At 36.2% G+C, this 22,324-nt stretch overlaps 1 protein-coding gene across 1 annotated transcript; it reads right to left on the bottom strand.

Moving 5' to 3' along the window:
• Nucleotides 1-11,231: 11,231 nt before the first annotated feature.
• Nucleotides 11,232-20,162, bottom strand: HELRODRAFT_165498 (hypothetical protein; the record flags this gene model as incomplete). The annotated part of the gene is made up of 4 exons (XM_009032065.1): nucleotides 11,232-11,614; nucleotides 14,074-14,155; nucleotides 19,364-19,719; nucleotides 19,970-20,162. The coding sequence occupies 4 exons, from the start codon at nucleotides 20,160-20,162 to the stop codon at nucleotides 11,232-11,234; spliced, it is 1,014 nt and encodes a 337-aa protein (XP_009030313.1).
• Nucleotides 20,163-22,324: the final 2,162 nt, after the last annotated feature.

The following is a 22,324-nucleotide window of genomic DNA, read 5'->3' on the forward strand; positions in this document are numbered from 1 at the left end:
CCGCACAACCCTAATCTAAGCATGTGACGACTTACTATATACAGGTTCAACACAAAGACAACAGCCCTTCTTCTTGCGACATTTTACGATCGAACTTCTCTTTGTCTAATTGCATTGCCGAACACATTTTCATTTATTTTGTATTACGTAAATAAATACGTTACAAACATTCTTACTTGTTGTTTCTTATATCTAAAGAAACCCGCAACAAATTGGTGACCCCGAACGCGATGGCTTGCGAAACCACGACAAAGAGAACAGCGACGAGAGTCCCACTCCAACTAAACACATTCAGCACGGCGAACCCCAAAGCGTGGTTCACATATTTTGAAAATGTGCTTAAGGGCCGAGGTTTCTCAGAAGAAGATTGAATGGTACCCCACGCTGGTCGAAAGCCTACCCATGGATGTCATCATAGATGTGGAGAAGGAATTGGCGTCGGCACAAACTTACACCTCACTGAAGCGCGTGTTAACGTAGAGGTATTCGGCTTCAGACGAAGTAAATTTGCGCACTTTGCTTCGAGGCGTGGCCATGGAAGACAGAACGCCATCACAACTATTGAGGCACATGCAAAGCCTGTGGGGGGCAAACAATAGAGACGATAGCATTTTGAAACAATTGTGGTTGGACCAGCTACCATCCGCAATACAAATGCATCTAGCAGTCTCAACCGACGAGACGCTACAAAGGTTAGCGACCATAGCTGACCGAATGCATCAAATATCCAATCGAAATGGTTCTACCACCATAACACACAACGCCGTAACAAAATCTGGTACCGAAGAGACAACGACTAAGAGAGATGAGGTATTTGCATTCAGGCGCAAACATCAACAACAACAACTAACGAAGACAAAATTCCCATCTAGAGCAGCAGATGGTGAGGAGACAGATGTTTGCTGGTACCATAAAACGTATGGGGACAGAGCAAAAAAGTGTGCGAGACCATGCAACTACAAAGCAAAAGTCGCCAAGTCGTCAAACTACCAGGCCAAGTTGCTAATGGCGGCGGCAACCTCTGGCCACAACACTTTTAGTCGCCTACATCATGTACAAACATCGAATATCAACAAACATCAACAAACAAAAGTAGTGACAAACAACAACAAACAGCCGCAAAAACAACAAGACACCACATCAACATTCAACAAACCGTGTCGCCTTTTCTACGTCACCGATAACATTTCAAAGACAAGGTTTTTGGTCGACACAGGAGCCCAGGTAAGTATCATACCTTCACGACAACACCTCAAAAGACCCAAATCTGACTACAAACTGCAAGCAAACTGGCACCACCATCGACACATTTGGACAACAACTCGTAACCATCGACCTCGGTTTACGACGTAAGTTCAAATGGGTTTTCATCATTGCAAACGTCACACAGGCAATATTGGGTGCCGACTTCTTGTCACACTTCGATATTGCAGTCGACATGAGGAGACACAAAATTGTTGACAACATCACGACGTTACAGATACAGGGGGTTGTTGAACGCTCCAATATAATCTCTGGCGTCAAACCATACATTGCTTCGGACAACAACTTTGGTAAAATCATTGACAAATTTCCTAAGTTAACGATGCCTGTCAACAACAACATAAATGAAAACAAGATACAACACCACATTGTGACTTCTGGACCACCACATCATACGGCCCCACGACGATTGCACCCAGAGAAGTTGCGAGCCGCCAAAGCCAAATTCGAATCCATGTGTCAACTCGGAATCATAAGACCGTCAAACAGTCCTTGGGCATCACCACTTCATATGGTTAGGCACCCCTCGTCCTCTAGTTCCAACAAGCATGCGGAAATCAGTTTTTCTGAATTTCCATTCCCTGTCACATCCAGGGGCAAAAGCAACATCGAAATTAATTTGAGCCAGGTATGTTTGGCCCCACATTGATAAAGACATCCGTAACTGGTGCAGAGAGTTTTCCAAACCCACGGCCAGAGACAACCGATGTACACACCTATGCACTAAAACTCAAAAGCTGGGCGGAGACCCTAAAAGCAACACAACCAAGAACAAGTACAAATGTGAGTTACATTCCAAAAGACCTCTTCACTACAGAACAGGTCTTTATTCGTACGGATGCTCACCGCTCACCACTACAACCTCCATACGAGGGACCCTACACAGTGGTAGAACGACACCCAAAATATTTCGTCATTGACAAAAAGGGGCATAGGGACACGGTGGCAATAGACCGCCTCAAACCCGCATACTCACCGGCACCATCAATACCGTCACCCATGCTAACGACCACAGCGCCGACACTACTTTCTACAACACCTTCAACAAAGTTAATTCCGTCGTCGAACGACACATCAGCATCAACAAAAACGTCAACGCTATCTCCATCAACGGACGAGGACATGCCAACAACAGAAACATCTACGTCGACACAAGCACACCCAAATCGCTAATTTATGCCAACATTCCATCACCCCGGAGAACTACCACAAGATCGGGAAGAACAGTTCACCTCCCATCTTGATATCTTGATTAACATCGATCAACAGCTTGCGCTGATGATCTGGTAGGGGAATATTGTTGAACCGCACATCCCTAATCTAAGCATGTGACGAATTACTATATATAGCTTCAACACAAAGACAACAGCCCTTCTTCTTGCGACATTTTGCGATCGAACTTCTCTTTGTCTAATTGCATTGCCGAACACGTTTTCATTTATTTTGTATTACGTAAATAAATACGTTACAAACATTCTTACTTGTTGTTTCTTATATCTAAAGAAACCCGCAACAGTATATTCATTATTATAAATTTTGAAATATAACCTAATGATTTTTTTTCTGATGGGGACTAGGAACTTGAAGTTGACACGCATTATCATTTCCTTTATGTTACTCTAATCTCCTATCGTAACACGTTATGTTATGTCATGCTATACTATGTTACATCATATTATGCTACTGGTCACGCATGGTTATTTATATGAATATATGCCTGCGTGCTATGAGAGCCTGCATCGGCCAAACGTTGAGTTCATTGAAATATTTTCATTCAAACCCGTTCGTAAGATGTCAGAGAAGAAACAAGATTTCAGTGGAATAAAAAGTATCCGGATTAATCTTTCAAAAATGCATCGAATATTTGCTGAATGAACATGTCTGGCAGGAAAAAATTTCTTAAATTCACGAGATTAAATTAATTTGAAAAACAGAAACTTGTACGTAATATTATTTCGTTTTGCAGACCTGCATCAGGACCACTGTTACTCTAATGCAACAATACTGAATGTTGTTCAATAGTTGCTCCACTGTCGTCACCACCACTACTTTTTCTATCTCCTGAAAAATTAACATTAAAAATTTTCCACATTAAAACCTCTGAGCACAAACACGTATTGCGTGACTGCAAAGCTGAAATGAAAATTGCCTTCAAGTTCATTTTATCAGTAAAAATATTTTTTTTCTGCTGCAGTTTGTTGTTGTTCCAATTGTTTCACCACAGCAGTCGTTTTACGCTTAATTTTTGACTGTCGATTTTTACCTGAACGTCAACACTTTCGTATGAATGGGCAAATACGTTGAAACTCATTTTGAAAAAGTTCGCTCGTCCTAACTAGAAACCTATTGGTTGTGTGATATGGAGAAAAAAAATTTGAATTCTTAGTTATGTTTTGAACTAATCTACAGCTTCATCGTGCAATAACATGCTGTGAATTTTAAGTAAATGATAACTTTTTAATACCGTAATGTTTTTTGAGCATTTTGCATCAATGCATACATCAAACATAGGGATGCAAATCTCATAAACATGCCTCTGTTTATCAGTGCACGCAAGATTAATGAACAACTCCCAACCAATTTGCAATTGCGTCACGTTTTTAAAATCTCAGAACGTTCGTAGAATGTTGCAAGCCAAAGCTCCTCCCATAAATCACGTTCAGATCATTAAGCATTGAAGCCCATGAAATTAAATGATCAGTTCTATCTGTTGAATTTTAATGAAGACCTTCCCCTACCCAACAAATTTGTATCTCTCCTCCCCAACAATTTTGTATTTCCCTCTCAAAACACTTCCAAACAAACTCAGTCAACGTGATATTTTAATCTCCCTATATATTTACTGAGGTGTCATCATCATCTTTGTTACCATCATCATCATATTTTTACATCTTTATCATCTCCACAATTATTGTCTTTATCATCAACATTACCAATTATCTTCATCATTATCATCATCACCATCTTCGTCAACACGCACATGATGATATTGTCGTCATCATCGTTAGTGTGATCACCACCCATCAAAATTGCGAATAAAATGATTAAAATTTAATAAATAACTATTTATTAATATCTCATCATTATCTTCATCATCAACATAGATGTTATTTAAATAATTCGTTAATAACATTGAAGTAATAATGAATTGAAGTTACGTCAAGCCTTTCAAATGGCTGACGACGATGTTGTTGTCCTTTCAGTAAAAATATTTAATAACCACCACCAATGAATTCTCATCCGTGTAAAATGTTAATATTCGGTGCGGAACTGTTTTAATAAATTCAATTAATTAAAAACTTTCAATTATAATATAAACATTTGAACAATTTTTATGAATAAAATGATGTGAAGAGGAATTAAACGATTTGTGGCCTGGGGTTGTTTGTTGGTAGTAACATTTGGAAGTGCAAATTAGAAGTAATGGATGTTTGTTATTCAACTATAGTTCTGTATCAATTCCTCCAACATTCAAACGCTCTCAACAATAAAAAAATTTTTATTAAAAAATCAAACAATAAATAAATTCGGCCCACTGGAACCGCACCTGACTATAGCTACAAAAAATGTATCATGTCATTATTTCAATATAACAAACTCGGAGAAAATTTCATTATTTATTATTTACCGTGCACGTCTCGCGAGTGAGGAAATGCCCTTGGACTGTTTCGATTGTTTGTAACATTCAATCGAACTCAATTTAAAGCAATGTGTCAGATCGTGTTTGCTCACTTCCATTGCGTTTGTCATTAGTTTGCTTGTCCTTTGTTTGTCTTTTGTTCGTCTTTTGTTTGCCTGTTCGCTTGTCTGTGCTCATTGTCTTACTTGGTTGTTTTTGTTTGTTACTGAATGCTAGTCGTATGCAATTTGACTTTGTTTTCAAATTTTGTTTTTTGCTATCATCACCACAAAATTTTTTCTATCATCATCATCATCGTTATCATAGTCATCAACTTTAACAAAAACATTTTCAGCATCGTCATCATTACCGCCTCACTATCATCATCGTCATCATGAAAATCATCATCATCATCATCCCGTTACCATCATCATCATCAATGCATCAATGACATCATCAATTCATTAAAGTCCTCATCGTCATCATCCTCATCATTAACATCGTCATCAACAGCATTGTCGTTGCAGAGAAGTCTCAGCAGCAGCAGCAGCAGAGAAGCAAGGATGGTGGGGATGAAATTGAATAAACAGTAGGGCCATTGAGTTTTATTGCTCCTCGAAATTGCGGGGTCACGAGGTTAAATGGAGATAGTGCCTGCCCGTCACATGGACGCCATTATTGAAATGACGGTGGTCATGGTGATGATGTTGATGTTCAGGATGATGATGACGATGATGAGAAGGAGGAAGAGGATGATGACACTGATGAATATATGATGGTGATGATGATGGTTATGATGGTGACATTATAAAAGACATGACGACGGTGAAGACAACGAAGATGACGATAACCTAGTATGATGATGATCGTGGTGATGATGGTGATGGTGATGATGATGACGATAATGGTGATGGTGATAATAATAATGATGATAATGATGATGATGATGATGGTGGTGGTGATGATGATGATGATGATGGTGATGATGATGATGAGGATGATGATGATGAGGATGATGATGATGATAGTGGTGATAACCTATGTAATGATGATGATAATAATATTGATGGTGACGGTTTTGTGACGATCACAAAATTATTCATTTGTTTGTCCAAAATTATGACAGTTACAATGATAATAATAATACTACTACTAATAATAATAATAATAACAATAATAATAATAGCATTAATAATAATAATAATAATAAATAATAATAAAAATAATAATAACAATATTAATAATAACAATAATAATATTAATAATAATAATAATAATGATAACAATAAGATGATGATGGGTTTCAGATCAACTTGAGTGTGAAGTAGAAATAGAAGTTGTGAAGAAAATGCCGACTTGATAGTGGCGATGACATGACGATGGTGAGGATGGTGAGGATTAGTGGTGAGAAAGGAAGTTCGTCCAATTTCGTCTATTTTAACATGATAGATCGAGGGTGGTGGAAAATGATGAAGATGGTGATTGAAGAGATGACGATGGAAGTGGATGAATTTGAATCGATAAACTTTATAATTATCTATACATTATCGATACAAATCATCATCACCACCATCATCATCATCATCATCACCATCACCATCATCATCATCATCAACAACGTCATCATCGTCATCATCACCATCATCACCATCATCATCATTGTCATCATAATCACGTTATCTCAACCACCGTGAATTGTTAGTATGGATGATAATAGGTGGATGATGACGATGATGATGACAATGATAACATAATGATGATGACGACAACGAAGATGATGATCGGAACTAAAACTGCGATGATTATAACTGTGGTGACGATGACGCTGATGACACTGACCTACCTACTTGATATGCAGACGTGAGAGCTCTAACTTCTTAGCTACGACCGAAGCTCTTTGCAAATTATGTCAATGTTGGTTATGCCATGTTTGTTGTTACCCAAATATTTCAGTATGTTTTTTAACATTCCATTCAGTTATCATGCCGTCTTTTTTCCACAATCGCGTGCCATCACATTCCATCATCTTTAAAATTTTATTTTTCTGGCGAGTACGTGCACGATAAATTTTTTCATTTCTCTCCAGCAAAAAAAAAACCCTCAAAGAAAAATGTCCCCGTCCCAGAAGCTGTGCAAACTCATCAGTCTGAACACAAGCATTGACATTGTAATCCGATATTCCGATGAATGTTCTACGAAGATTTCTTTCAAACTCACGCAAGTTTTTGTGAGCATGTCTCTTGTGCACTATTTTTAAAAATAATTCTCAGGTACATTTTTCAAATTTGTTTGTACCTCCTTAATTGTCAGAACATTTTCTCTTATGTTTGAAGCCTCACAAAAAATTGTGTTTTTCTGAGGTAACATTTTTTTTCTTTAACTTTTTTAACTATGCATGAAAATGAATTGCCTTAAGAATATGTTTGTCTATCAAAAAAGGGAAACCTCTTATTGGTCGAGTCTGTGTAAGACTGTTTGTTTTACCGCTCATTTGTCTGCTTTCCTGGATGGTAGTGATTAATTTTCCGATGGTTTGAATAGAACAGCAGGTATTAAAAACAAGTTAAAAATGGATTGAATGATAAAAGGCCGATAAATGTATTATATGAAAAAAACCGTTATTAATTCGAATGGATGACAAAATATGTTTTAAGGATTTGTCAGCTTTCTGGATGATGTGGGATAGATAGTGGGATAGATAGAAAAATGATTTTATACAAATATAATTCCATAAAATGTACGTGAGTTGGTATGAATGGAAGAATAATTGGAAACTATGTGGAAAGGTTCATTCAGATGAAAGATTAAAAATAATTGAACCACTTATTGTTCTAAACCGGTTTGCAACTTTCTCAATGGCGGGCAACTCTTGCTGTAACGGGCCAGTCGTCGTCGACCAAAAATATCTCATGGGGAATTTATGCATCATGTTGTGAATGTATTTATAAATATGTATTTTCGTTAAAAAGTGTATCAACTACTGTCGTAACCTTAATTTTATATATGTATAAATAAATCAATAAATACAAAAATACAAATTAGTTTTTTTTTAATGAGAAAACTGAAATTTTGCATTCTTGCACAATTTAACAATGTTAGTTTTAACAGAGGTAGCTGCAACTCGAAGCTGACCTGTCAGATGCTTCTGTATCGAAGTTTTGGAAAATTTATTTTGAAGAAACTGTTCACAGCATTATGTTCTTTCAAAAAGTGATATCAATTTTTTTGCTTGTTTGTCCAGATTTGCAATTTTTTTACAATCATTTTTTATATAAAGTCACCAGATCATTTTTGTCACAAGCTGATTTCATTAGCGTATCATTCTGCCTGTCTATCAGTTCCAATTGATAACAATCCGGAGAAGCCTCAGGGGTCAAAGGTCAGGTCGAGTGGCTGAGGAAATATTCTAAATTCAGTGACATTTTTTTTGAATCTTTAACCCTAAACTATTAAAATAAAAAACGACTCGGTAGATTTGATTGATTTATTTTTGGAATTGTATTGAATCATTGTGGATGTGTAAGAAAAATACACAAATTTATCAGTTGTCAAACAAGAAGATTAAGCCCCAACTCAGACTGCAACAGTATCGCATATCTGTAAATTATTGCGAGAGATCACAAACACTTTGTCTGTTGCTTAATTTTATTACAAATAGTTTTTTTTTTATTTTTTTAAGTTATTACGTTCGGAATTCAATTTAAGTAGAATGATTGATATATGACACTTGTTCATAATGTTTTAACAATTTTGAAAATTATTCCCGAGAGATTCTTAAAACGTGGACAGGATTGTGGCCCACGGTCGCCTGATGCACCCCTCCCCCTTGTGTTCTAAGCAATGAACATATCAATAAAAAAAGCAATAAAACAGTAAATATAACATTGGCAAAAAAAAAAAGCCGGCACATGAAAGCGATCGATAGTTCAAACGATCAAGATATTTGCCGACAGATCAAAGCAAGCCGTCTTTTAATCGCTCATGTATGGCTTGTAAATATTTAGGGTACCATCAAGTCATAGTATGATATCGAGATACACTATGTTTGTTTGTTTGTTTGTTTGTTTGTTTGTTTGTTTGTTTGTTTGTTTGTTTGTTTGTTTGTTTGTTTGTTTGTTTGTTTGTTTGTTTGTTTGTTTGTTTGTTTGTTTGTTTGTTTGTTTGTTTGTTTGTTTGTTTGATTGTTTGATTGTTTGTTTGTTTGTTTGTTTATTTTTTATAAAATATTGTATTTTTTAAATAAAAAAAAATTTATAAAATAACGTATTTTTATTAATAAATAATAATAATAGAATTGTCAATAACATTTATAAACTGCCTCGTAATCATTAATTAATGTCGTCGTCATCAGCATATTCGTCATCATGCCAACATGAATTGCTGAGCAAAACATCATCCCTTGCTTCTGAATAAAAGAGGAATGTTTTTATATCATTAATCAGTTCTGATAACTATGTTACCAAAGTTGCTACAACAATCATAATAAAAAATACAAGAAGAAAATAATAACAATGATCATCATCGTTATAAACGTCTTCTCAGTTCTAACGAAGTTTCCGCGCGTAAGCAAGAAGCAGGAAGTAAACTTGGCGTCTTCCCCATCAGTGCGATTGTGTCCTTGTATTTTTCGTTTTTTTTAAATGTTCATTGATTATTTAAGTTCACTGTAGCAACCTAACTTCCGGCATAACAATATTCAATTTAAGGAAAGTTCATTATCATCAACCAAAGGAAGTTGAATTCGGATGAAAAGCAACCTCGATTTTGAAAATGAGAAATGCCGCGCTATAAAAGTGCTGACGTCATCAACATCCTCATCCGAGCTTCTTCCTCAGTTTATGACGTCACAATTGTAACGACGAACCTCGTTACGTCATAATAAACACAATCGTCAACATCACACCACAACTTTCATCATAATCGTCACGGTCACTCACATCTTACCATCACAACTGTCATCATCACCAGCAACCCAACCTTAATTATCACCATCATCACCATCATCAGTGCCACCATCCACTCAGCAGCACACACGAACAACGACCATCATCACTTGAAGGAACTTCCTGGCGCCTAACAAATGCACCAGCCCTGCACAGTCCAACGATCGATTGAAATCTTGAAACCCTTCAGCGGATTAGCCTGGTCGATAGCTTTGCTGATTGATTGCATGCTTGGTTAGTTGGTCGGCTAGTGGGCTGGCTGGTTGGTTGGTTGACTGGTTGGTTGGTCGATTGATTGGTTGGTTGACTGGTTGGTCAGTCAATTGGTTGGTTGGTCGATTGGTTGGTTGGTTGACTGGTTGGTTGACTGGTTGATTGGTTGATTGACTGGTTGGTTGGTCGATTGGTTGGTTGGTTGACTGGCTGGTTAACTGGTTGATTGGTTGACTGGTTGATTGGTTAACTGGTTGGATGACTGGTTAGCTGGTTGACTGGTTAGTTGGTTGACTGGTTGATTGGTTGCATAGTTGGTCGGCAGGTTGAATGTTTCTTTAGCTGATCGGTATGATAACTGGTTGGTTTGATAGTTGGCTGGTTGGATGAATGGTTGGCTGTTAGGACAAAGGAAGGCTGGTTGAGAGGTTAATTTTGTAGATGTTACTAACGATTCGTTGTTTGTTTGATAATATTCGTCAGCTAATTTAAATTTTTGTGCCTGCCTTCTGAGCTTCAACGTTGAATTTTGATTGTATTCCATTCAAATTTTGTTGATTCCAGTTAATGTAAAACTTATTTGTTTAAAATTATATCTCATGTTGATAATCTATCTCCCTGTTGGACCAGGCCATAAAAAGCACGACGTATCGTTAATGATTAGGTTCAATTTGTGCTAACTGGGAAGCAAATTAAATGAAGCAAAGTGCTGGTCGGTAGATCGATACATTGCTTAAAATGTGTTTGTGGATTGACCATCATCAACAACAACAACAAATATCCAATTGAATAATTGACATATCTCATCCACCACATTTCTCACCCACCACATACCTTTTTTTTATTAGTCTTTATTATTGCAGCTCTGACTTAAGCAGAACCACTTACAATGTTACTGATATATCATCTATATATATTTATTATGTTCTTCATATCTTCAACCAATGATATGAAGCAGCCATCTTTTGCCACAAAGGCTGTTTGTTTATCCTTTTCACACGACGTACACATGAATTTATGTGCACGCGCAAGCACCGCATCATATACGCTGAGTATATGATAGCCATTGAGATGTTTGACTCACTGCGCATTCGAACCACTGAGTCATCTCGCCGGCCAGCATGCGACAACTTACGTCGTCTACCCATTAACCAACCCCGAAAGGATGGACGGCTGGGTTGACCGGGAGTCGGCTACCCGGATGAACCTGTAGAAACTGCAGAATTCGAACCCGGGTCGTGGAAGTGGTAGACAGACACGCTAACCACTCGGCCCACCTCCCCACCACATAACTCCCCACCACATACTTCCCCACCACATACCTTCCCACCACATACCTCCCCACCACATACCTCCCCACCACATACCTCTCCACCACATACCTTCTCACCACCTGTCTCATCTTGCAAATTAAGTTTGTGTCGTCGCAAGTTGAACAGCGTGCAGCACTCCCAGATGAGCGACCGTCCACAAGCGACATCACCTCTAATTACTCCCCACTGATTCGTTGGGATGTTGTTGCACCGCGAGGCAACCTCAACCGACGACTTCAGAAGACGAAGAGACGAAGTTGTTCCTTCTCGTTATGTTCAGGTCGCTTAGAATAAATAAAGAAGCAGTCAAATGGAACATCAATGGTGGGAACTTGAAAGCGATGGACGTATTTCATGGCAGAAAAATAAAATAACTGATTGGAACGCTGCTTTTATGAAAATATTCAGCAGGAGATGGAAGTATCTTCTTATTTTGAATGCATTTAAATCTGCCTCGGACCTTTTTTGGACCAATTCAAACATCCAATCAACAAACAGTCTGATTGTTGTAATACATTTTCCGTCATAAACTTCTAACAACAAAAATTTATTGTTATAAGCAATTAAAAGTTGAAAAATTTTCAAAATTCTGAAGTAGATGGTCACAATTAACATTTATAACAATTGCACAATTAAAATTTTCAATATTAATAAAATCATTTGACAAAAAATGAAATATATTTTAAATTAAACAACTGTTTTGTTGAAAAATCAAAAATCTCTAAAAATTCCTCGTCCTTCAGCTCGACTTTGAAACTTTTATGAAATGAAAAAAATTCATTTGCTGGCTTTGGATCCTGACCTCACATCTGACGACTCTGCAATCAGTTGATGACATAAACTTAAAAATTAAATTAAATTTAAACATAATTTGTTGAAACTTGACTGACTCTTATGAAGTAATTGACTAAGAATATGGACATGACAGATAATAATTTGATGATGATGAGGATGACAATGATGATGATGATAACGATGACGATGAAGATGACGATGATGAAGATGATGACGACGATGAGGATGATGAAGATAAAGACCAAAGCAGCAATGCACAATGAAAGCATCGATAAAAATCACAACGCAAGGTCATTTAAACGTGTACGTTGTGTGTGTACTTGCGTACGTGCGTGTGTGTGTGTGTACATGTCTCTTTATTTAATGAATAATTGTTGTGTATGAATTCATGTGGTTGTATGTGTGAGTTTTTTTTTTACAGACGTTTGTCTTTAATTTAACTTATGCGTGTTATCCTCTGTGTGTTTGTGTGTGTGTGTGTACTTGCATGTGCATGCACTTCGCGTAAAGTTTCATGTATGTAAAGGTTGAGTTATATTTACCTGCTTGTTTATGCCACTACCAAGAGGTACGTGAGTCTGTGTACCTCATCCATGTGTGGGTGTGTGTGTGTGTGTGTGTGTGTGTGTGTGTAAGTTTGTGTGTATGTGTACAAACAACCAAACAAGCAGCAAGCCAGCAAACAAACAAATAAATGAATGAACGAATGAACGAACAAACAAACACAATAACATAATGCTAATGATCTTTAAAAATGGAAATAATTGCAGAAATTAAGTAATTATTCATTTGTCCAATGTAGGTAATAAGTCAAAGTGATGATGGTGATCCTAATAACTCATCAACCTTTAGAATCGGCAACTGTCTCAAAGAAAGTTCAGCAACCAAAAAAAGTAATTTCTGTTTTAATAATATTTAATGATACTAAAAACACTGTGAAGCGCCACAAAATTGTGTGTGTATACATTGTACAACACGTGCTTGTTTTTGCGTGCAAACGTATGTGAGTAACTGTACGTGCATGTGTGTTCGAAGTTTCTTTGTGTGTTTGTTGTTGCAACTGTTCATTACACAGTGCACCTCTTTGACGGGGCAGGCATGCATACGTACATGCATTCGTGCACTTCAGCATGAATTGGTTGTCTGTGTTTGTTCATTTTGAGTAAATTAATTGATTTCTATGAAAAAAAGTAAATTTCTCAGTTATAGTAATTTTTTCTTCATGTGTGCATTTGTCTGTATGTGGATGCGTGCGTGCGTGTGTGCGTGTGTGATGCAGAGTGGCATGAAGAGTGAGAGAGAAAGAGAAAGAGAGAGAGAGAGAGAGAGAGAGAGAGAGAGAGAGAGGGAGAGAGAAAGAGAAAGAGACACGCTGCGCACGTGCCGGAGTGTACGTGCATATTGATGATTGAGATTGCTTTCGTGTCTCTGGGATTGCCTGCATACTTCATACTCCACAGTTCTCCTCATATAATCTACGCGCGCATGGGCTTTGATGTGTGTGTGATTTTTTTTAATATTTGCTACACACTCATGCTGTCATGCATTTATTTGTTCATACACTCATGCATTCACTTGTTCATACACTAATGCATTCATTTGTTCATACACTAATGCATTCATGCAATATGCACTTGTTCATACACTCGTGCATTCACTTGTTCATACACTCATGGATTCACTTGTTCATACACTCGTCCATTCACTTGTTCATACACTCATTCATTCATTTGTTCATACACTCATGCATTCACTTATTTCATTGCTTATCATTTTATTAGTTGAGATGCTCAAAATTATTCCCATATACTTGAAAAACAATAATTAACACAATTCAGTTCATCCATTGAAATGTTTAGCACTTTTTATAACTCCACGTGTGTCTTATAAATGTGTTTTTAATGTGTCTCTACACTTTTAGTCAAACCCTGCCACTTCATATTCAAGTTAATATTCAAATTTGGTGGTGTGCTAATATATGTGAAAGTTGGCGTTCCATGATGTGATGTCTGTTGAGTTGTGTGGTGTTGGTATGGTGTGGCGTGGTGTGGTTGGTTACTGGTGTTTTTATGATGTGGTCATGTGGTGTGTGGTGCAATGTTGTTGTGTGGTGTGTGTGTTTGTGAGTAGTGTGGTGTTGTGTGGTGGTGTGTAGCGTGGTGTGGCGTGGTGTGGTGTGGTGCTGTGTGGCTTATAAATCTGAACATTAGTGTCAGTCTGCAGGCATGACAATCTCATCAAACGTCGCAATCTGTTCACTCATCTGCTCTGCCCTTCCTGTTCGCGTGCGCGTGTGATTGTACGTGTGTACGTGTGTGTTTGTACGTGTGTGTGTGTGTTTGTATGTGCGTGCGTGAGTGCGTATGGTTGTTTGTTTGTTTGTGTGTGTGTGTGAGTTTGCTTTTAATAGTGAAAGAGCTCTGGATGGCAAATGAGGATTGAAATCACGTGACGTTTAGCTGTTCGTTGAATGAATGAACCGTGAAGGATTGAATGAGAATGAATGAATGAATGAATGACTGGACAAATGAATGAATGGTTGGCTGATAGAATCAAAGAATGAATAAATAAATGAATGAATGATATTATAAACAAATGGACAAAATAAATAAACAAATATTTTTATCTTAGGATTTATAATTTTGATAAATTTTCTTTTTGAAGTATTGATCACCGTCGTTCTAATAATCACCATCACAATCACTATCATCACCATCATCATCATCATCGCCATCATCATCACCACCATCATCATTATCATCATCATCATCACAATCCTCACCATCATCATCATCATCATCATCACCATCATCACCATCATCATCTTCATCACCATCGTCATCATTGTCATCATAATCACTTTCATTAAAAGCCTCAAAAAGTCATCCCTCGCCATCAGCGTTATTAATGATGATGAAGATTGCAATCGCCCAACATTCATCATCATTGACAATCGATTTTATCATCATCATCATAATCATAATCACCATAATCATCATCATCATTATCTTAATAATAATAATAATAATAATAATAATAATAATAATAATAATAATACAAATAATAATAATAAAAACACTTTTTTATTTTCATCGTAAAAACATACATGAAATGAAAGAAACAATAATTGTCAATAATAATCAAAATTATTACTATACACATGTATATAAAATAATGTTCTGAAATAATCTCCGAAGCTCGTCATCTTATAAAAAGGATGTGTACAACGAGAGAAGGTTAGTCCTAAATGGTTCATTCAATTTGCATTTCTGTCACAGTTAATACTATATGATGACAAAATTGCTGCATAAATAAGATTGTTGATAAAATCATCAGTCCATATTAAATTAATAAGAGACAAATCAAAAGTATAAAAAAACCTAAAGGGAATATTTCAAATGTATTAATTGTAACGTTAGAGTGTTTATAACTATCGGTCAAATTATTTTGCAAATAATTGGGAGTACTTCGCCATTCTATAGTCCTTTATCGGAAGTTGTTAGATTAAACTTTTTCTGACAAATAATAATAATAATAAATGGAACACTACTTTTATTCAATCAAATAACATCTATAATGGCAATAATCAATATAATGAAATTAATTTAAAATAATGATATATTGAAATCAAAATTATTATAAGAATAATGAAATTAATGAAATCAGTAGTCCACTTTGTTCATCATTTTCTACAAATGAGTACTAATAGAGAATGTTAGTTTAGAAAAAATCTATAATGGCAATAATCAATATAATGAAATTAATTTAAAATAATGATAATGATATATTGAAATCAAAATTATTATAAGAATAATGAAATTAATGAAATCAGTAGTCCACTTTGTTCATCATTTTCTACAAATGAGTACTAATAGAGAATGTTAGTTTAGAAAAAAAGGTTCATACATTATTCCTATCGCAATATATTGAATATGATGATGATGAAACCGAGTTCCGACAAAATTAAATCTACTTATGATAAATTAAAGGTATTGTAAAAACCCAATGTTGAAATTTCAAACTGTAGCTCTGTTAATGTAGTTGCTGTTTAAATTTAATTTAAAGTATAGTGAATATTTATTGATTTTATATTCTCTCGACTTTGACAAGTTTGTTTCGTGGCATACTGTTAATTCCAGGATGGATATCGATTGTGTTATTGCAAACTAGAGCTTTATTGGGACGAAGATATTTAAAAAGTACAGTCACTGGGCGAAAATCTTCACCATCTAAATCAGCAAATATTGAAACATCCGAATTTGCGCAGTTTGTAACGTTGTCCAAAACTGTCAAAAAGATCTTATTGTGGCAATTCGAATACATTTTCAAAGCAGCAACAGAGTTACAGTTGGATGAAACATGTTTGTTCGATTGACGTTCGTTACATAGTGGACACCTTGGTTCAGACGATCTAGCCCATCTAACAAGGTTGGAATTTGTTGGAAGTTGCTGGATTATACCTTTCCTAACAAATCTGAAATTGACCTCCGATAGCAAGGCCGTAGATCTTGACTAGCGAGCAATTTGATCTGCTTTGATGTGTTCTGTCACTGTCTTCAAAACTATCCCTTGAGAACTTAGTGATGTTAAATGGGTGAACTGCGTTTTTTGCTGGTTGAGCATCAAATTCTTGAGAGTAGGATTTATGTTATTGGAGTGTGGGAACATGTTGTCTATTTTTATAGAGCCGTTAAATGTTTCTTTTCACAGGCTTTTCATTTGTTTATTACCACTTGATTTGAGGTGGCCGCCGAAGTTTAACTCTTAATGACTTCAGTGTAGTGCTTCAGTGATCTGATGCTCAAGCCTCCCAATTCGTATGGCAGTGACATAGTTATAATAATAATAATTATAATAATAATAATAATAATAATGTGAACAGCCTTTTATTTCATCGTAAGATCCAAATTTCCAAAGAATAATTAACGAATGTTAACACGCGAAATTATATGATATTAAGTAGTATATGGAGATTAAATAAAATAGAGTTAAAATAGAGAAAGTTGTTGCTGTTAGTGATAAAACTTTTCGCTCATTGCGTAAGGCAAGTACAAAAAGTATACGAGGCACAAAGATTGTTACATGTTGTTTCGTTCACAGTAGATGCCATATGATGAGGTTATTGCTGCCACCATCAATGTTTTTATGAATGAATCCGACCAAGACATGTTAATTGATTGCAACTTCAATTTGTTAAAGAGGCCCATTAGGGATATCTCAATTGTTATAATAATTATTTTGAACTGACTAAAATTATTATTGAGATTGGTTATAAGTCTGTCCTTATATTTGTTGAGTTTATATTCTCTTGAGTTGGCCAAATTCGTTTCATGGCATACCGTGAGCTCGAGAACCTCAATGGTGTCTCGATATAGGATGGCAACGTCTGGCCGTAACGATTCAAACATGGTTGATATTGGTTGTACTTCTTCAACGTTTACATCCGCATAGATGACGCAGTCGGGCCTCTTCTGTAGTCTCAGGGCGTTAACAATCAACTTCAATATTTTGTTATGCCTTTTTGTGTATCGAGCCAGTGCTGAAACTGATCCACAGTTGGACAGGACATGCTTGTTGGTCTGACTTACATTGCAGAGAGGGCATTGTTGATTGTTTGTTTTTCCCCATCTGTATAAGTTTGCATTGGTCGGCAACTGTTGTATTAAGTACTTTCTGACGAATTTGTATAAAGCTGCTGGGAGATCGTCAAGGGCTTCGGACCACCGGCAAATTTGTTTGGCCGTGTTGTGTTTCTTAATGGATCTGATTATCACACCCTGACTTTGGAGAGCCTCAATATGTTTGTATTGCATCTCCAGGCATCTATTTTCTGCAGCCACCACCGCCGCTTTTAGAAAGACCGCGTTTTTCAGCGTTTTATCTATTTTGCTGTGGTTGGTGTTGGACTCTTGCCAAAGGCATCTGATCTCTTTATTTACATTTGTTTTGAGGTAGCTGCGTAGCTTTAGTCTCAAAGCTTCGGCAGAGTCTTTCAAAGACTTTATGTTATGTCCACCAAGTCGTGTAGGCAAGGACAAGATTTCAGCCACGCAGCCACTAATCGGAACTGAGAGCCAGTTTCTGACTGCTTCAGTTATCATTTTGTCAAGGTTGTTTCCAATCCAAGTGAGCGATATGTCGCTGGATCGGAGGTCGAATTTTAGCTGACATGGAATATAAGTTTTCACTATTTTAAGTTTCTCTTGCGGTTTTACATTTAACGCTGTTATTATTTTCAACATGTTTGACAGTTTGGTGCATAGCTTGTCTTTTAGCTTATTGTTAGTGCATCCAAAATCATAGAATTTACCTAAATATTCAAAACTATCACCAGCGGCCACCTGCGGAATTGTAATGTTATCTATACTCAGTCTTGGCATATATTGTTCATAATTGCCATCTTTTTTCCTCATCCCGAACGTAATACATTTGTCGATCCTCATTTCCATTCCCGACCACTTGCACCATGCTTGATTCAGATTGATCAATGTTTGCGCTCCTTCCGTGCTGTGTGCAATGATTGCCGAATCGTCGGCAAATTGTAGCCAGGATCTGGATTTAAGTTCAGCCGAAGGACCCCAAATGTAGCCGCATTGACGATACTCGCTTTCTTCCAAAATTTTCATCAGCGGATTAAAACACATATTGAAGAGGATTGGAGAACATGGATCCCCTTGTAGTACACCTTTCCTGATTCGAATTGCAGGGGTTAGACTACCATTGATTGATACCATTATTGAGTAATCAGAGTAGATTGAACGTATCAAATTAGATATTGGAAGTGGAACGTGATGATGGATGAGCATTAACTCAATCAATCCATGGCTTACCTCACCAAAGGCGTTGCGCAAATCTAGTAATGTTACGATGATTGTCCTTTGGTGTCTTTTAGCGTCATTTAATAGATAGGTAAGCATTTGTGTATGCTCTGTGAGTCCATCAATCGACGGATAAAATCCTTTTTGAATATTTTTATTGAGGTACTTATTACTTTCTAAAAATTGATATAGTCTATTTTTGATGACAGCAGAAAATACTTTGTAGGGTATTGGCTGCAGTGTAATAGGCTGGAAGTTTGCAGGGTCTTTGGCGTCTCCTTTTTTGTAAATTAATATTGTTAAACCTTTACGCCAACATGTTGGAATGGATGAAGTTGACCAGCATTTTATTATCAATTTGTGTAAAAATGTTCTTAGTATTGGACATCTTTTAAATACCATTATTGAAATTTGGTCTAGAGGGCATGGCGAGGATTTGGACTTTATTTTATGTATGGCCGAAACCATTTCGTTGTAACTTGGTGGGTCACTGTTGCAATTTTGTGATGGAATTTGTAGAGAATGTATCCAATCTGGTTTATGAAAAGTGTTGTTTCCACTGTTTTTAGCTGAGGATTTGTAATACGTATATCCGGTGTCTACATCGAACAGTGGTGACACTTGTTTCGTTGGCAAAAAAATATTTTGGCACGTTTTCCAGAAATTGTTTTTTAGTTGTTGCGCAATATCGTTCTTGCGGTCAGCCTTTTTGTATCTCAATTTTGTTCTAATTAGTTTACTTGATGAGATAATTTCTTTTTTGTTTTTTACAATTTTTTTTTAGTTTGGCCAAATCTTTTTTCATTTGGTTAATTGAACGGTTTTGGTCTATTGTTATTCTTTTATTAATGGTACCATGAGATTTTTCAAAATATTTGTAAATTAAATTGTTGAACTGATAAGCAAACTTGTCAATATCATCGACGTCTCACCATGAATTTAACTCAGCATGGAAATATGCGTTTGCCTCTTCCCAATCTCGTCTTGTACGGGGAAGTTTTATACCTGGCAGGGGTCTGGCGGATGGAGCAGTGTGGGCCTCCACTGGCGACGACGACTGTGTTGGTTGTTGTATGCTGTTGATTTGCTTAAACTCAGAAGTAGCCTCATTAGGTGACAACGGCGGTGGCGACCGGTGGACTTTGTTGAGTTCTGTAATTGAGGAAGTGGCCACACCTGACGACGACGATGGCGGCATTGGTAGACGAACGCTATTTAAAGTTGTAGTTGTGAAAGCATCTTCTGTTGTCGATGTCGATGGCGATTTTTGAGCGTTGTTGAACGTTGCAGTCGTCGAGGCAGACTCTTTGTCAACCACTGGATGAAAATACAGAAGCTTGGACGTTTGGCATGATCGTTCATTAATCCTTTCCGTCCTTTACAAAACTTTCCACAGCAGCACTTAATTAAACTATCTGAATTATTCGAATTTTCAGACAAACTATTTGAATTTTTCAGTAAATTATTCCTGTTATCCGAATTGGCAGGTAAATTATACAAATCATCCGAATTGACAGGTAAATTATTATCAATTAAAGAGTTCAGATTATTTTCTTGGATATTTACTGAATTTGAAATATTATCATTCGTTATGTTATTAGCGTTGATATTAGATTGTATAGATAATTTTGTGCACCGCCAAAGGTGTTTATTGATACAAATAAAGTCTTTTAAACAATGCGGACATTTAGTTTTGACAGCCATTATTAAAAAACGAATTAAACTTTAAACACTTGTAAAATTAAGCAAAATTTCGAATTTAAGATTAAATTTAATCCAGTTTATGCAGCAAATAACATTTCCTATCTAAAATAACAAACTTTGTACTTTAAAACATTCTAAAAAACATGAATATTACTCTAAAAACAGTGAGCCGCAAAAATTCGACTCTCATGTTTTATAATAATAATAATAATAATAATAATAATAATAATAATAATAATAATAATAATAATAATAATAATAATAATAATATACAACAACATCATACAACCACAACAATAACAACAACAATATTATTGATAATAATAATAAAAACAATCTCAATAGATACAAAACACAAAATAACTTGAATTCAACAACAAAACTGCATGAAATTTATTGCAATAGAAAGTTTAAAAACATCGAAGGTATTGAAAACGACTTGAAGATAGATCTTTCTTTCGCCGACATTCACTACATCCTGGTAGTAAAACAAAAAGAATAATACAAAAATGAAATATCGCCCAAGTGGTGTAAACACAATCATTCAGAAACTACTTCAGCATTGCCATTTTGCTGTAGCAAAGCATTCAACAACAACAACTACAACCACATCAGAACAAAATCAACTACATCATGCAACAACAACAAAACATACAACAACATTTTAACAACAAAAACAACAACAACGTAATACAACAGCAGCCGCGTCAACAAAACATACAACAAAAACATGCTACAACAACACAAATAACATCATAACAACGACAACAAAACATGCAGCCCAGGCATCGACACACATCAAACATCCAATCACGCTGCCTTCCATAGAATCACGTGATGAAAACAAAGCAATCAGATAGATTGAAAGTTAAATTGAAAATGAATGCACACATTAATGAGCGAATAGATGGATGGATGGATGGATGGATGAATGGATGGATAGATAGATTAATGGATAGATGGATGGATGGATGAAAAATTAAATGATGGATGGATGAAAGAATAAATGATGGATGAATGAAATTCTCAGGAGATGAATGAAGATAACGAAAATAATCTTTTGAAAAATGAATGATAGACAGATGAATGGACAGATGAATGAACAAATGAAAACAGATTAATATTATTAAAGCACGTTATTAAATTTTACTAAGAAAAAGATGACACTCACAGTTGAGATATTTAATGTGAAGGAATTTATGAAGGATGGATTGAACGAATGAGAATTAGATGAATGAATACCTTTGCTGAAAAACCACGCTATGAATATTTTTTTTATAAAAGGAGAAATTAATAAATTAAAATCAAACTAGTTAACAATGAAAGGAGGCAGTGCAGACTAAAATTTGATTTTAAAAACATTTGAAAAAATGCAAGACAACCTTAAAAATGAAATGCAAATGGACGGTCACGGTAAAATAACTGCAATAAAACCAGCCAAAACAAAAAACGCGCGTGAAGCTGCGGAGCGAGCCACTGTCGCTTACCTGCGTCGGACCAATATCTGAAATGTCGAGACAGGTGTTGTGTGTGTGTGTGTGTATGTATGTGCGTGTGAGTGTGAGTGTGTGAGTGAGTTTGTTTATTTCTGTGTGTGTGTGTGTGTGTGTGTGTGTGTGTGTGTGTGTGTGTGTGTGTGTGTGTGTGTGTGTGACT

Source organism: Helobdella robusta, assembly GCF_000326865.2.
Source record: "Helobdella robusta unplaced genomic scaffold HELROscaffold_8, whole genome shotgun sequence".
Taxonomy (NCBI): Eukaryota; Metazoa; Annelida; class Clitellata; order Rhynchobdellida; family Glossiphoniidae; genus Helobdella; species Helobdella robusta.